This window comes from Hippocampus zosterae, chromosome 17 (genome assembly GCF_025434085.1).
Source record: "Hippocampus zosterae strain Florida chromosome 17, ASM2543408v3, whole genome shotgun sequence".
Taxonomy (NCBI): Eukaryota; Metazoa; Chordata; class Actinopteri; order Syngnathiformes; family Syngnathidae; genus Hippocampus; species Hippocampus zosterae.
In genome coordinates, this window is record NC_067467.1 from 6,616,263 (window position 1) to 6,633,557 (window position 17,295).

General features: G+C 43.8%; 2 protein-coding genes and 1 long non-coding RNA gene across 4 annotated transcripts; 1 reads left to right on the forward strand and 2 right to left on the reverse strand.

Annotated features, from left to right (window-relative positions):
• Nucleotides 1-315: 315 nt before the first annotated feature.
• Nucleotides 316-12,607, forward strand: hid1a (HID1 domain containing a). The gene is made up of 19 exons (XM_052048924.1): nt 316-497; nt 881-1,030; nt 1,731-1,901; nt 2,380-2,496; nt 3,097-3,203; nt 3,296-3,412; nt 4,423-4,630; nt 4,712-4,768; nt 4,843-4,983; nt 5,361-5,451; nt 5,544-5,695; nt 5,788-5,866; nt 5,955-6,119; nt 10,795-11,022; nt 11,093-11,229; nt 11,426-11,512; nt 11,596-11,687; nt 11,766-11,924; nt 12,013-12,607. Exons 1-19 carry the CDS (start codon nt 432-434, stop codon nt 12,074-12,076), a joined length of 2,388 nt encoding a protein of 795 aa, XP_051904884.1. The 5' UTR covers nt 316-431; the 3' UTR covers nt 12,077-12,607.
• On the reverse strand, nt 7,497-9,023 carry LOC127589714 (uncharacterized). Of its 2 annotated transcripts, none has more exons than XR_007959483.1 (3): nt 8,959-9,023; nt 8,092-8,165; nt 7,497-7,630 (listed from the first exon to the last, which is right to left on the reverse strand). It is a non-coding gene; the product is annotated as an uncharacterized LOC127589714 (long non-coding RNA). The 2 variants fall into 2 exon arrangements; XR_007959482.1 differs by lacking the exon at nt 8,959-9,023 and adding an exon at nt 8,548-8,809.
• A 468-nt stretch (nt 12,608-13,075) lies between the features above and the next one.
• Nucleotides 13,076-17,263, reverse strand: LOC127589677 (proton channel OTOP2-like). Its single transcript, XM_052048935.1, has 7 exons — nt 17,016-17,263; nt 15,979-16,361; nt 15,726-15,862; nt 15,576-15,634; nt 15,363-15,487; nt 13,715-14,505; nt 13,076-13,323 (listed from the first exon to the last, which is right to left on the reverse strand). The coding sequence occupies exons 1-7, from the start codon at nt 17,066-17,068 to the stop codon at nt 13,153-13,155; spliced, it is 1,719 nt and encodes a 572-aa protein (XP_051904895.1). The 5' UTR covers nt 17,069-17,263; the 3' UTR covers nt 13,076-13,152.
• Between the last annotated feature and the right edge of the window lie 32 nt (nt 17,264-17,295).

Below are 17,295 nucleotides of genomic sequence, written 5' to 3' on the forward strand. Positions count from 1 at the left end.
TATATTGATTTAAGACGTTAAGGGCGCGGATTAACTTTGAATTTATTAACATTTAAGGGTGACTGATAAAACTATATCCGAAAGATGTCGCTGTTTATAAAAGCATCCGCATTAAACGCACCCGTCGCTGTTCTACAATATTATTAATTTTATACAAACAATTCGTTGTAATTAACACAGATTGAACTACACTTACACTACCGTAACATTTATGACAAATGGGGGACATTTTCAAAACAAATCTATTATTACGTCATTCGAAACACGGAAGTGATCAACCAATGATCAACTTTCGTGAACATAGCAAAAGAGAACCCCGCCCCTTTTTCCTATGACTCAAGGCGAAGCACGAAGGGGTGATTAAGAAGAATCCTCCGCGGCATCAGCGCAACTCGTATTAATATTATTGATTTAAAGATAGAAAATCGACAATGGGCAGTACCGACTCAAAACTGAACTTCAGGAAAGCAGTGATTCAGCTGACAACAAAAACGCAGGTTAGACGATTGTTGGAAATGTAAGCAACGAGCACATAATCAGGGAACGCGTTCACAACACACTGTCCCCTTGTTGCATTTAACCATGTAAAATTATCATTTGGCGTTTCTTCGATTGAGAGACCGTATTCACGGAAATAGAAATACGCCACGTTACCAGCATGATGATAATGTCATCTGCTGTCATGCAACATTTTTCGACAAAATAATGGCCTGGTTAAATCAAAGTTGCACGGCGTTGACATGGATGCGGCAGGTGCATCGTGTTTACATTGTCGTCATCACTCGCCGGGCAGGCTGCACAATAGATACACAGTACACTGGCAAGCCACAACGATTTCTAGATTTCTGTTTATTTAACAATTGCTCGTGTTGTTTTGCAGCCAGTGGAAGCCACGGATGATGCCTTCTGGGACCAGTTCTGGGCGGACAGCACCACCACAGTCCAGGATGTCTTTGCTCTGGTTCCAGCTGCAGAGATCCGGGCTCTACGAGAGGAGTCCCCCTCTAATTTAGCCACTCTGTGTTATAAGGTAAACGCAACATGCAGATTGCTAGCTTTGCCGGACTTTTGGAAACTGCGTCATGGATCATTGCTTCCGAACAATGTCACGGTCTCAGATGTGGAAGTCACCTCCCTCCTCCTGCTTTTTTTTCCACTTCCCGACTCCTGCCCGAGTCGCCCCTGACAAAAATACACTTGATGCTACAAAGAAGTGATATGCCTATGAAGTGGCCGCAGGCGTTTATTTTCTGCGCAGCGAGTACCAGGACCTATTAGGGGTCAGCTGTTTCAAGATAAAACAAAAATACAACACGATAACAGTAATGTGATTGTTTGAGCATTTCTAGCATCCATCCATCCTTTTTCTAATCCGCTTATCCTCATGAGGTTTGCAGGTGTGCTGGAGCCGATCCCAACTCCCTATGCAGCCCCACTAGTCCAAAAAAAAATTAATATTGCATTTGTGGAATATGAGTTAAGTGGTCAAAGCCAGACGTTTGTGGCCATCTCAGCGGGCGGCCATTTTGTCATTCCTGTTGACGGAAAATATCATCGTGGTTGCTCACGGGTACCGACCACTCGTGTCTGAGCTTCAGAAAACAGCCGAGTCACATATACTGTATATTCACAAGACCGAATACTTGGGACTGGAGAAATTTGATATGAATATGAAGTACAGTTGTAAATAAATCATAAATGACAACATGTTTTGTGGCACTCGTCCTCAGGCTGTGGAAAAATTGGTGCAGGGCGCCGACTCGGGCTGCCCCAGCGAGAGGGAGAAGCAGGTGGTCCTGAACTGCACACGTATCCTGACCCGCATCCTCCCCTACATCTTTGAGGACCAGGACTGGAGGGGGTTTTTCTGGTCCACTGTGCCTGGTGCCGGCCGGGCCGGGGTGAGTGAGCGGGGGGGGGGGGGGGGGGGGAACAAAACAAAACACAAGTTGTCATCTGAGAATACACTTCGGTCGTCTCACTCTGATGACATGGCCTGAACGGTGAACATTGTTTCCTCATTCCAGCCGTAGGAGGGATGTTGTCACCTTTTCATGAAGATTCAGTTTTTTCCATGGTGACTTGTAGTTTTTGTTATGAAAGCTCATAAGATAGGACAACATGGCCTTTTTGGTTGCCCGTTCCTTTTTGGGAGCCAGCTTAGGTTGTCTCCAATGGCAAGGAGTCGACGTTGTTGATGTGTCGCCTGGGACAGAGGACGTGCATACACTCATTTGATCACACAAACACAGTCAAGTATTTAGCAACACCTTTTCTTGGCTTTTCCCTTTAAAGCCTTTTGTCAGGTCAAATAAAAAGGGAAGCACCGCTCGTGTGTAACGTTTAAAAATGACGAGTCAAACTGTGTTTATTTTGTAGGCGGAGGAGCTGGACGACGACGAAGGCGCTCGCCCACTGGCCGAGTCGCTCCTGCTGGCCGTCGCCGACTTGCTCTTCTGCCCCGATTTCACCGTGCACAGCCACAGAAGAGGCCCGGTAAGTCTTTCGTTTCCACTCGCTGACGATAACCGGAAGCACGGATCGGAATTTTACTGGCCGTAACTAAACCTGTCGCCCGAGTTGGTTTGAAAAATCAAAACTGGTGCGTGACGACACTGTCAGTCATAACAGGAAGAGTTGCTTTGACGCTAATGGGCCCAGAGGAATGTTGTTGGTCTGACTGACTTGAGTTTTTGCTCTTTGTGTCCCATGCAATTAAAGAGTCACCGTTCGCCCCTGTGTGATTGTCTTAGTGGGGAAAGGATTGCTTAAGTGACACAAAGATCAACACTTGCAGGTCACACACACTTGATGTAGCTCGATATGAATTCAAAATGGTCAAAATTATTCTTTAAAACTGCAAGCAGTATTTCATGAAAACTACTGCAAAATGACCGGTTTTGAGAATCCAAATCCCAACCACAGTTATTCATTCGTACCATTGGCAGAAAATGAAAGATGGACAAAATATGCAAAACAAAATGTTTATTTATTCATTTTCCGCCTCTAGATTTTGTTTCCAGAGCAATTTTAATGAAAAAACAAAAATTGAGCGATTACGAGTCTCATCTCATTTTTGGCTCACGTATGTTGCAGGACTCGGTGGAGAACTTGCACGCCATCGACAGCTGTGAATACATCTGGGAAGCTGGAGTGGGCTTCGCGCAGTCCCCACCTCTCAACTACATCCACGATTTGAATCGGTCAGCTCCACTTCCGCTTGGTCTTTTCTCTCGTCTTGTCGGGTTCACTTTGGACTTATTTGTGTTCGTCGTTTGGATTTGATGCCGGTCAGCACCGAGTTGCTGAGGTTGCTGCTCACCTGCTTCTCCGAGGTCATGTACCTGCCAGCGTCCACCGATAACCACATCCTCAACCCCTGGGTGACCTTCTTCTGTTCCACTGAGAATCGGTAAACCGACGGATGCTGTGTGTGTGTGTGTGTTTGTGTGTGTGTGTGTGCGCGCTCTCATGCTAATATGCAAGTAGCGGGCCAAGCATGGGCTACTTCGCCCTTCACTGGCATGACTTAATCCACCTACCGTCATAATGCAGGTATAGTAACCATCATTACATTCAATATATATTTAACAGGGCGGCCCGGTAGTCCAGTGGTTAGCACGTCGGCTTCACAGTGCAGAGGTACCGGGTTCGATTCCAGCTCCGGCCTCCCTCTATGGAGTTTGCATGTTCTCCCCGGGCCTGCGTGGGTTTTCTCCGGGTGCTCCGGTTTCCTCCCACATTCCAAAAACATGCGTGGCAGGCTGATTGAACACTCTAAATTGTCCCTAGGTGTCAGTGTGAGTGCGAATGGTTGTTCGTTTCTGTGTGCCCTGCGATTGGCTGGCAACCGATTCAGGGTGTCCCCCGCCTACTGCCCGAAGACAGCTGGGATAGGCTCCAGCACCCCCCGCGACCCTAGTGAGGATCAAGCGGCTCGGAAGATGAATGAATATATCTAACAACATGGCATAAAAATGAACGGAAAAAATACTGTTGAGTGCCATTTTTTTTTTTGCAAAAACAACGGCTGGTGTTTTTGTGACGCACCAGTGTACAGCGAATGCATTAAGCTGCAAAAAAGTCACATCCATGAGTAATTGACACCCACCCAAAAAGGTTTGTCATTGCCAGGAAATGCTAGAAGAGGGCAGCCAAAGACTTTTGACTGTTAGACAAGGCTATGGCCTGACTAAATGAAACTCCTCCGCTGACTTCAACATGGTTCCTTGCAACCCAGATGCTGCTCCAGACATATTTTAATATCAGATATGGCTTTGGAGTACAGAAACGGCAAAAAATGGGTGTTTTTCAGTCAATACTGAAGAAACAAATCCAACTGTGAATATGCTACGCTATGCTATCCCCATTGTTTAAGTTTCATTGGCCGCCGCTATTGACTGTGTTATTTCTCTCCCGCAGCCATGCTTTGCCGCTGTTCACCTCGCTGCTCAACGTGGTGAGCGCCTACGACCCGGTGGGCTATGGCATCCCGTACAACCACCTGCTGTTCTCCGACTACCGGGAGCAGCTGGTGGAGCAGGCCGTGCAGATCCTCATTGTGACCCTGGAGCATGACGGAGGGCCTTCCCACTGCCCGTCTTCTCCGTCCAGCGTGGAAGAACATGAGGTTTTGCGAACAAAGACCGCCGCCGTCTATTTGAGTGGTGATGGTTCGCTTGAATAATGATTCCCCTCTCTGTGTGTGCAGTCCACCGGCCCCGAAAACTTGTTTGTGAATTATTTGTCGAGGATTCACAGAGAGGAAGTATGGCCTGGACAATTGCGGTGAATGTTACGTGAGGATCTTGTCCCTGAAGGTTCTGTTTGTGTTTTATCCAGGATTTTGATTTTGTACTGAAAGGATTGGCTCGTCTCCTCACCAACCCTTTGACTCAAACGTACCTGCCTAATTCCACCAAAAAGATCCAGTTCCACCAGGAGCTCCTGGTACTCTTCTGGAAGCTCTGCGACTTCAATAAGGTTCTCAGAAACATTTGTCGTATGAGAAAATATGACATAAAAGATGTTTTCAGGATTTGGGAGGATATGACATCATTAGGATTTTGATCTATCTTATTTATTTTATTTTTTTAATTTATTTTGCCACCATCTGCTACTCCATTCAACATAGACGTGAAGCCGTCCCCGCAAACAGGGCTTTATAGCCTTCAAGTAAATATTAGTTCAGTGATTGGAGAGAAGTGAACCACGCACTTCTTCGTATGGAAACAAAAGCTATTTTCAAGATGAATTCCCTTTTTCCACACCCACTGGAATGATTTGAAACTGTAAGAAATGAACATTTCATGTGAGCTGAACAAAATTAAAAGTCAGTCCTTTTTGTGTTCCCGTCCCAGAAATTCCTCTTTTTCGTCCTCAAGAGTAGCGACGTACTGGATATTCTGGTTCCAATCCTCTTCTACCTTAATGATGCCCGAGCTGACCAGTGTAAGTCTTCTCGTGTGTGTGTGTCAGCTCTCCCGGCATTTCAAAGTTGTCTTTGCAACATGTTTTTTTTTTTTTTGTGTGTGTGCCTGCAGCCCGCGTGGGCCTCATGCACATCGGTGTGTTCATCCTGCTGCTGCTGAGCGGCGAGAGAAACTTCGGCGTGCGCCTGAACAAGCCCTACGCCCTCCATGTGCCCATGGACATCCCGGTGTTCACGGGCACTCACGCCGACCTACTGATCGTGGTGAGAGGACCGACCGCGTCGCTATGGAGGCCAGGCGATCCTTTTCCCTACCCGTGAGAGCCAACCAGCTGTCGCTCTGTTTGTTTTTGCAGGTCTTCCATAAGATTATCACCACGGGCCACCAGCGTTTACAGCCTCTCTTTGACTGCCTGCTCACCATTGTGGTGAACGGTGATTCATTCGCCTCATTGTTATGGATTATGGAGCTCCTTCTATCAAAATAGTTAGAATATTTCAATTTCTCCCCCCACCCCCTTAGTGTCACCATATCTGAAAAGTCTTTCCATGGTAGCGGCCAATAAGCTGCTCCACCTACTGGAGGCCTTCTCCACTACCTGGTTCCTGTTCTCTGCCGTCCAGAACCACCATCTTGTTTTTTTCCTGCTGGAGGCCTTCAACAACATCATCCAGTATCAGTTTGACGGTAAAGGGGCATCCTTCTAATTGCATTGATCATACTTTTATGTGACAACTCCAAGGGGGTTCCAAACATTTTACACTTAAGGAGAAAATGATCGGTTGGAGAGCATTGTGTGTCCAAATATTATTAATTTCAAATGTCTTTTTCTGCAGATTTATACAGAAAGCCACATATCACTTTTCATCCAAAAACGCCTTACTATACATGGTTGTTTTTTTTCAGCTAAAAACGCCTTACATGGTCGTTTTTTTTGGCTAAAAACGCCTTACGATACATGGTCATTTTTTGGGGGGCTAAAAACGCCTTACTATACATGGTCGTTTTTTTTCAGAAGAAAACGCCTTACTAAACATGGTCGTTTTTTTTCAGCTAAAAACGCCTTACTATACATGGTGTTTTTTTCGGCTAAAAACGCCTTACTATACATGGTCGTTTTTTTTCTGAAGAAAACGCCTTACTATACATGGTCGTTTTTTTCCAGCTAAAAACGCCTTACTATACATGGTAGTTTTTTTCGGCTAAAAATGCCTTACTATACATGGTCGTTTTTTTTTTCCAGAAGAAAACGCCTTACTATACATGGTCCTTTTTGGGGGGCTAAAACGCCTTACTATATATGGTCGTTTTTTCGGCTAAAAATGCCTTACTATACATGGTCGCTTTTTTCGGCTAAAAATGCCTTACTATACATGGTCGTTTTTTTCGGCTAAAAACGCCTTACTATACCTGGTCGTTTTTTTCGACTAAAAACGCCTTACTATACCTGGTCTTTTTTTTTTACTAAAAATGCCTTACTATACATGGTCATTTTTGGGGGGCTAAAAACGCCTTACTATACATGGTCATTTTTTTTGGGCTAAAATCGCCTTACTATACATGGTCGTTTTTTTCGACTAAAAACGCCTCACTATACATGGTCGTTTTTTTCGGCTAAAAACGCCTTACTATACATGGTCGTTTTTTTTCAGAAGAAATCGCCTTACTAAACATGGTCGTTTTTTTTTTCAGCTAAAAACGCCTTACTATACATGGTCGTTTTTTTCGGCTAAAAACGCCTTACTATACATGGTCGTTTTTTTCGACTAAAAACGCCTTACTATACATGGTCGTTTTTTTCGGCTAAAAACGCCTTACTATACATGGTCGTTTTTTTTCTGAAGAAAACGCCTTACTATACATGGTCGTTTTTTTCGACTAAAAACGCCTTACTATACATGGTCGTTTTTTTCCAGCTAAAAACGCCTTACTATACATGGTAGTTTTTTTCGGCTAAAAATGCCTTACTATACATGGTCGTTTTTTTTTTCCAGAAGAAAACGCCTTACTATACATGGTCCTTTTGGGGGGGCTAAAACGCCTTACTATATATGGTCGTTTTTTCGGCTAAAAATGCCTTACTATACATGGTCGCTTTTTTCGGCTAAAAATGCCTTACTATACATGGTCGTTTTTTTCGGCTAAAAACGCCTTACTATACATGGTCGTTTTTTTCGACTAAAAACGCCTTACTATACCTGGTCTTTTTTTTTTACTAAAAATGCCTTACTATACATGGTCATTTTTTGGGGGCTAAAAACGCCTTACTATACATGGTCATTTTTTTGGGCTAAAATCGCCTTACTATACATGGTCGGTTTTTTTTTCAGCTAAAAACGCCTTACTATACTGTACATGGTCGTTTTTTTCGGCTAAAAACGCCTTACTATACATGGTCGTTTTTTTTTCAGAAGAAAACGCCTTACTAAACATGGTCGGGTTTTTTTTCAGCTAAAAACGCCTTACTATACATGGTAGTTTTTTTCGGCTAAAAATGCCTTACTATACATGGTCGTTTTTTTTTTCCAGAAGAAAATGCCTTACTATACATGGTCCTTTTTGGGGGGCTAAAACGCCTTACTATATATGGTCGTTTTTTCGGCTAAAAATGCCTTACTATACATGGTCGCTTTTTTCGGCTAAAAATGCCTTACTATACATGGTCGTTTTTTTCGGCTAAAAACGCCTTACTATACATGGTCGTTTTTTTCGACTAAAAACGCCTTACTATACCTGGTCTTTTTTTTTTTTACTAAAAATGCCTTACTATACATGGTCATTTTTTGGGGGCTAAAAACGCCTTACTATACATGGTCATTTTTTTTGGGCTAAAATCGCCTTACTATACATGGTCGTTTTTTTCGACTAAAAACGCCTCACTATACATGGTCGTTTTTTTCGGCTAAAAACGCCTTACTATACATGGTCGTTTTTTTTCAGAAGAAATCGCCTTACTATACATGGTCGGTTTTTTTTTCAGCTAAAAACGCCTTACTATACATGGTCATTTTTTTCGGCTAAAAACGCCTTACTATACATGGTCGTTTTTTTTCAGAAGAAAACGCCTTACTAAACATGGTCGGTTTTTTTTTCAGCTAAAAACGCCTTACTATACATGGTCGTTTTTTTCGGCTAAAAACGCCTTACTATACATGGTCGTTTTTTTCGACTAAAAACGCCTTACTATACATGGTCGTTTTTTTCGGCTAAAAACGCCTTACTATACATGGTCTTTTTTTTTCTGAAGAAAACGCCTTACTATACATGGTCGTTTTTTTCGACTAAAAACGCCTTACTATACATGGTCGTTTTTTTCCAGCTAAAAACGCCTTACTATACATGGTAGTTTTTTTCGGCTAAAAATGCCTTACTATACATGGTCGGTTTTTTTTCCAGAAGAAAACGCCTTACTATACATGGTCCTTTTTGGGGGGCTAAAACGCCTTACTATATATGGTCGTTTTTTCGGCTAAAAATGCCTTACTATACATGGTCGCTTTTTTCGGCTAAAAATGCCTTACTATACATGGTCGTTTTTTTCGGCTAAAAACGCCTTACTATACATGGTCGTTTTTTTCGACTAAAAACGCCTTACTATACCTGGTCTTTTTTTTTAACTAAAAATGCCTTACTATACATGGTCATTTTTGGGGGGCTAAAAACGCCTTACTATACATGGTCATTTTTTTGGGCTAAAATCGCCTTACTATACATGGTCGTTTTTTTCGACTAAAAACGCCTCACTATACATGGTCGTTTTTTCGGCTAAAAATGCCTTACTATACACGGTCGTTTTTTTTGGCCAAAAATGCCTTACTATACATGGTCGTTTTTTTTCCAGAAGAAAACGCCTTACTATACATGGTCCTTTTTGGGGGGCTAAAACGCCTTACTATATATGGTCGTTTTTTCGGCTAAAAATGCCTTACTATACATGGTCGCTTTTTTCGGCTAAAAACGCCTTACTATACCTGGTCTTTTTTTTTTACTAAAAATGCCTTACTATACATGGTCATTTTTTGGGGGCTAAAAACGCCTTACTATACATGGTCATTTTTTTTGGGCTAAAATCGCCTTACTATACATGGTCGTTTTTTTCGACTAAAAACGCCTCACTATACATGGTCGTTTTTTCGGCTAAAAATGCCTTACTATACACGGTCGTTTTTTTTGGCCAAAAATGCCTTACTATACATGGTCGTTTTTTTTCCAGAAGAAAACGCCTTACTATACATGGTCCTTTTTGGGGGGCTAAAACGCCTTACTATATATGGTCGTTTTTTCGGCTAAAAATGCCTTACTATACATGGTCGCTTTTTTCGGCTAAAAACGCCTTACTATACATGGTCGCTTTTTTCGGCTAAAAATGCCTTACTATACGTGGTCGGTTTTTTTTCAGCTAAAAACGCCTTACTATACGTGGTCGTTTTTTTCGGCTAAAAATGCCTTACTATACATGGTCTTTTTTTTTTACTAAAAATGCCTTACTATACATGGTCATTTTTTGGGGGCTAAAAACGCCTTACTATACATGGTCATTTTTTTCGGCTAAAAATGCCTTACTATACATGGTCTTTTTTTTCGACTAAAAACGCCTTACTATACATGGTCGCTTTTTTCGGCTAAAAATGCCTTACTATACGTGGTCGGTTTTTTTTCAGCTAAAAACGCCTTACTATACGTGGTCGTTTTTTTCGGCTAAAAATGCCTTACTATACATGGTCTTTTTTTTCGACTAAAAACGCCTTACTACATGGTCGTTTTTTTCGGCTAAAAACGCCTTCCTACACATGGTCGTTTTTTTGGGGGGGCCCAAAACGCCTCACTATAAATGGTAATTTTTTACAGCCAAAAACTCAACTATACATGGGCGCTACTATTTGTACATATACTGTACATGTACTATACCCGTTACTCACAAGTATTAAACTCTGCCTTTTCTGTCGCTATGGATTAAATTTAATCAAATGACCTATTTAGGTGACATGGTAACCTAATGGTTAGGATGTCCGCCTCACAGTGCAGAGGTGCAAGGTTTGATCCAGCACTTTGTCTGGAGTTTGTCTGAAAAGTAAAAAAAGGGATACAATTCTTAAATATTCCACTCTGAGATTTGTATGAAAATATAATGATGTATGGTGTATTTTAACATTTTTTTTCTCATCAGCTTTTGATGTGAGCCGTGTTTATTTTTATAATTAGACCAGGCAGAAAACCAATCAACGGTAAGTGCTAATGAAACCAACATACCAAACCAATTACTCTGAACTAGTTTAGTCAACAGCACCATCCATTTTGCCTCCATTTCTGAGACGTTGGGACGTGATGAACATTCTAATAAATGGATGATTGTCCTCCCCAGGGAACTGTAATCTGGTGTACGCCATCATCCGCAAGCGTAACATCTTCCACCAGCTTGCTAATCTTCCATCGGACCCGGCCACCATCCAGAAGGCCCTGCAGAGAAAGAGGAAGTCGCCTGACGCCATCTCCCGCACCAGCTCGCAGGAGACTGTCTCCATGGAAGGTTCCCGCCCCGCCGTGCCAGCAGAACCTGGCACCCTGAAGGCCAGCCTGGTCGCCATACCTGGTAAAGCAAGCTTTTCTCATCAAGAACACAAGTGGTCTTTGAAGGAGCTGATGTTTGTATTTCTTTACAGGCATTGACAAACTGACCGAGAAGTCTCAGGTGTCTGAGGATGGTACCATGGTGTCCATCCCCAAGCTGGACCACTCGGAGCAGATAACAGCCAGCGGGACCAGCGACACTGAATCCATCTCGGGAAAAGACAATGAAGTTAGTGTGTTTAATGCAAAAAAAAAAAAACAACAACAACAAAAAACGGAACCACAGGGAAGGGAGGGCTAGGTGAGAATAAGTGGCTCAGCTGAGGCCAGTACTTTATGGGCTAAATTCCAAGTAGGATTGGGCACTTGGTTTTGGAGCTCAAGGAAAACTGTATGTACTGGTAACTCTTGGTTCTTCTTCCCAGGATGTTTTCTACACTGAGGCAGAAATGGAGAGAAGGCGCTTGTCAAGCGTTTCTTCAGCATCACATTGGGCTCCCACACCAGAGTGGGTAAGTAGATTTACCTCCTTTTTGTAATAAGAACCTAACCAAAAGCATTTTAACTCTGGTTTTCCCTGTTTATCTTTTCCCAGGTCCTCTCCTGGAAGTGTAAGCTCCCCTTGCAGACCATCATGCGTCTGCTGCAGGTGTTGGTTCCACAGGTGGAGAAGATCTGCATCGACAAGTACACGCTTGTTGGATCAGACGCCTTTGTCTTGACGTAGGTGATGTAAACATTCACGTTGATGCTATGTCACGGCAGGGGTCTGACAGATGAATCGGAGATCCTCAAGTTCCTCCAGCACGGGACGTTAGTCGGCCTGCTGCCCGTCCCTCACCCCATCCTCATCCGGAAGTACCAGGCCAACGCTGGCACAGCCATGTGGTTTCGCACCTACATGTGGGGTGTGGTCTACCTGCGGTGAGTATTGGAATGTATCCAACAGATTTACTCTATTGGGATTTCATAAGAAATGGATTATAATTTTTCCCCCTCCCCTTCTCTCCAGCAACGTGGACCCACCCATATGGTATGACACGGACGTGCGCCTATTTGAGATTCAGAAGATGTAGACGACAGAGCGCGAAGCTGACTGTGTTGAAGGCACCTCCTATTCCTCATGACGCATGCCGAGTGCTCGTTTATCAGTTAAATATTTTCAATAGGCAACTCGTTACATGTTGTTCTGACCTGTGCAGCTGGGTTTAGTTTTAGACGGGGGGGGGGGGGGGGGTGACAAAATCTTGTTATGATGTCATAGCAAGGTGGTTTTTGCCACTGCAGCAGGGGGCGTGGGGTGGGGACAGCCTCCAATTTGGGGATGCACTTTGGTATTGAGCTAGGATACTCGTTTGACACCTCAAATATTCCAAACAGGAATTCTCAGCAATGCCAATTGCCACGAAAAGTCACATGCGTCACTTAACTTTGGGGGATGATGCTACTTGACACGTTTTTAAGGTGAACTTCCACCTTTTAATGCAGCAGTACAAACTAGACTGGATTGTTTTGTTTCTGACGTTGCTTGTTCAAAACTGTACATTATATATCGCTATGTGAAATGTGTCAAATGCTAAATGCAGTAACTAAATATTTTGAGAAAATCTGAAGTCAAAAGGGGTTTTTTGGGACAGATGACAGTTTCCCTCCCTTGAAGCAAGGCCACAATTATTTGTTTAGTTAATCTGTGCTAGCCTTTGAAAACTGAGTTGACTATATTGTTAGCCATTTTATAACATTTTCATATTTTAAGACCCACAATATTGCTCAGTTTTGAAGTTTTAATATTTTGTGTGGTGGTGCACAAGTGCAATCCATCATTCCGACAGGCATTTCAGATCATTTGTCGCTAATGCAGGCGCGTCCAATTCATTTTCATCACAGCCCACAAAGTGTTTAGTGGTAATTTGTGCTATGGCGTGCACAGTTAGGTGAATTGCCCCTGAAACCCCCCAAAAAATTAAACAAGTTTCCATGGTCCAAATTCCTAGTCGCCAAGTGGTTCTTAGTTGCAGATTAAACATATTTGGGCAGGCAGCAGGGGAAAAAAAACAAAAGCAAAACTGCCATCATTCATGTTCCAATTTTATTATTACAAATTAAGATTATGAACATTTTTAAAAGCTGCTGCACATGCGAGGTGTGAGAACTAGGAAAGGATATACACCTCGAAGAGACTGGCCACCGAGTGCATGCGGTAGAAGATTCCAAAAGGGAGTCCGATGTTGACGACGGCCGTCCACATGGTGAACTTGTAAAACTTGATCTCCACGGTGTGGTCGAACTGAGGCCGAGCCCCAAAGGCAGGCATGATCCACAGCTGGAAAGCAAACAACAAATAGCGTTAAAACTAAAACCATTATCTCAGTGTGCTGGGACAGGGACGCTCTCAAGTGGTACACGTAATAATCACCGAAAGAATTGTCCAAATGGTGATTGTTACTGGCTTAAACATTTTTACCGGATGTTTTTAATACAAAATCTTTGTCAGAGTACTCCATTGATCTATGAAATAAATCAGTGGAACACTTGATAATTAGTAGCTGCATCCCGAGTTCAAAAAGTGTGTTGAAAGCATTTGGGAGAACTAAGACGATAAAAATTTCTCTCTATATACACTATATATGACTGATGGGATGATGTGGAACATGTCCCGCTCACCCACAATAAAAAAGAAGTGAGCAAAATTAATCGTACTGTGTTTAACTTACCATGATGTTGGTGAGCATCAGGAAGGCGCACAGTTCCTTCAGCATTCTCCTCTTCCAGTTTGGCCGCACACCCGCCATGAGCCTGCGGGTTGACTTCTGCCTCCTGGCAACCTCGCTCACCTCGCTGCGCGCGTTGGTTTGCTGGGCGTCCTCCTGCATGATGTGGAAGGGCTCACGATGGAGGCCCTCAATGATGAAGTAGTTCTGCAGGCACAGCTGCAGCACCATGAGGACGGCCCATGACAAGTTGAGGGCGTCCAGGTGGTCCTGAGCCCCCGTGGCCGCCACTGCCACGATAGAGAAGTAGCTGATGATCAACTGGCCCATGGAGGCCCCCACCAGCAGCTGCACGTCCAAGCTGCGAGCGGGATTCTTCTCTGACACGTGCCGGCGGCGGTCCAGTCGGTATATGACGCATCCCGCCGCGGTGAAGACGCACATGAGGCTCACGATCACGATGTTCATAATGAAATGGATGAGCAGGGCACTGCGACGCACGGCATGGTCCTCGAGGGTGATCTCCACCTCGTATACGACGAAGGTCACCAGGCCCACCGCGACGAGGAGGAGGCCCAGCGCGGGGCCTGCGAGCACCTCCTTGCGATGGAACTTGGCCCTGCGTTGTCCCTCGTCATCCATCAGGCGGCCCACGTTCTTCCACATGACGTAGGCCATGGCCGAGGCAAAGAGGCTGTACTCGATGATGAAGGGGTAGAGATAGTAGAAGGCCTCCTTGAAGGTGCTGCATGCAGAGTGACTGCAGCTGCAATTGACTCCTTGGTCGTAACTGTCTGACACGGAGACAAGAACAGACGCAACGCGGGGCCTCAGCTAGCGAAATTACATTCTACTGTACACGGATGTGCACAATATCGTGGGGGCAATCACATGCCAGAGTCTTGAAGAGCTTACCGTTTAACGCAATCTTTAGTGTAACGCAAGGGAACCTGTTGACAGCATGCGGCAAGTCTCAACACTTGTTAATTCACGAAGCCTTCCTTTAGATCGGAGGTGTCAAACACATTTTTGGCGCGGGCCACATTTTAGTTAGACTTGGAGCGCTGTTGAGACTGAAACCATAGAAAGAAGTCAAAAAGTTGTTCTTGACTTCTTGATTCAAGAATTGTTTAAGTTACTATCGTGAGGGGTTTGGTGACAAGAAAATGCTTAGAATATATCTCTTATTTATTACATGTGACAATTCAAAATTGTGGTAGACATTTTAGAAAAGGTCATGGAAGTTGACATGTTTGAGCTGCTTTCGCGGGCCACATAAAATGACAGATCTGGCCCCCAGGCCTCGAGTTTGACACCTGTGCTTTAGATGCTGCTGTGGCTTTGTAGTAAAAGTATGGGTAGTACACTAGCGTGCCTGTGGTCCAAACCTGTCTCCCATTGAAAGCGTGAAAGATAACAAAGGAGACCCCTGATGGTTGATCAGATGAAGCTGTATATCAAGATTGGATAAGAATTCCACCTACAAAGCTTCAATAATTAGCAATCTCCGTCGTAAAAATGAATCTGTACCATCTTTTTTGGAACATAAAAATAAAGTTTATGAAATCCTGATGACTATACTACTACCCGAGTAATGACCGTGAATACTTATGAAAGCGATGGGCAGCAGACATCATAATAACCCCCAAACCTCTGTACATCTTGGGCGAGAAGCTGGCATTCAGATAGGGAGTGTCCATCTGGTGAATTGACTCCTCGGTGACGGTCGCTATCCACACCACCAGGTTAGTGGATAGCATGAGCATGAGGCCGCACCTGGCGACGGGAAGAACGACAATTGAGGAATTTCTCGCCATGGCAACGCGTCACTTTGGGAATGAATACTCAAGGATGGCATTTGTACCGTGTCACATTTGTGTGGAGCTGCACGCAGTCCTTCGCGTGGACCCACAGGAAGTAAGTCTAAGAGAGAAACAACCAGTCAGACATTAAATAAAAATACGACCAAACTATTACAATAAAGGCCTTTTAATTTGAAAAAAAAAAGGACAACCTGGAATAATAAAAACACTGCTTGCACGGCAGGGAAGGCAACTTTGACAGCAGAGTCGCAGTGGACGTAGCCAATGTAGTTGGCCATCTTGAAGATATCCATGAGCAGACCGAGCAGGCCAAACAGCACAAGTCCAGCTTAAAAAATGTAAATAATCAATGAGGTCATTAAATGAATTAAAATTAACCATACAAGTCCATTTACAGTGATTAGGAAGTAGCAAAAAAGATTTCCAACACAGTCGACTGTTTACCTCTGAGCCACACCGGCCCCGCGTGACTGTCCTGAGTCATGAGGTCTTTGTTCTTGCAATGGGTGACAGCGGTGTAGAAGAGCATCCAGAGCATGGTGAGGGTAAGGAGGACAATAAGGAAGACCTGGCGGTGCACAGCCGTGACAGACACGCTGTTGAAGGCGCTGCTGCTGACCAGCGCGCAGCCCAGAATGAGGACGTTGATGCACACGATGCCCGACAGGAGGCAGCCGCCGCCGTGGTGGGCGCGCTCGGCCACCGCCCCCACGTGGTGCACGTACTCCCGTGTCGCCTCCATGTCATGCAGGTGCTGGATGTTCTCCATCTGGGCGGCTGTTTCGATGTTGGATGGGTGGGCCTCGACATCGCTGTTTGGGGTCTTTCTGCGCGGCCATTCATTCATATTATAAACAACAACAAGTATTTTTGTTTAAAGGGGATAATCTACAGGACGTTTCCTAAATTTCCAGTTGACCATCCCATGGAAATTTGCCAGAAACTTTGCAACCTTAAAAAAACAACGTTTGGGTCTTTTATCATGAGCGCCCTTTCTGATGAGCAATTAGTGGTGGCGATCTCAAGTTGGTTTGCCACAAGGGTCTGATAACACCGATCAATACAAAGTGAAAGGAAACCAAGAAGGAAAAGAACTGGTTCCACTTTCATATTAATTCCCAATGCGAATTCAAATACTTTGTTACCCTTCCTTAAAATTCTACGATTTTTGGTTTTACCCAATTTCACAGTGAAAATTGACAAAGTGCATCTACATTTCATTGGGTGACTGTTACAATGAAAGTATATCAGCTTTGTGTTCAATTTAAAAAGGCCCAGATTTGAATACATTTGTTAGTACATTTAGGCGAAATGCACCAAATGTATGCTGTGAGGTCTTCTCAAATATATGCCCGGCCCTGTTTAATGACATTCAATACAAGACCTGTGTCCAAATTCGGCCTTTACAAAAACTCAGTGAGGGAGGAACTTGATTAAATTAACAATACTGCGTTACAATTAGCATTTACGTGTTGCCTTACCTTGTGAACAATAAGTTGCAGGTCCTTAGCATCTTTTCTGCCACAGTTCTCATGGCGTCTTTCAGTCTTCACATAAAACAAACAAACAGTAAAAATGAACTCTTCACGTCAGCTGTTACACTTTTTTTGTATAAACAAGAGTGGAAATAAAAATGTGCAACTTGACACACTTTAAAAGGCATCGAAGCCACATCAAGTGAGAGAAAAACCAAAATATCCGCGTTTGAGGCACATACAATACGACCACCAGGTGAAATTGGTTTCAACTGAACTGATTGCG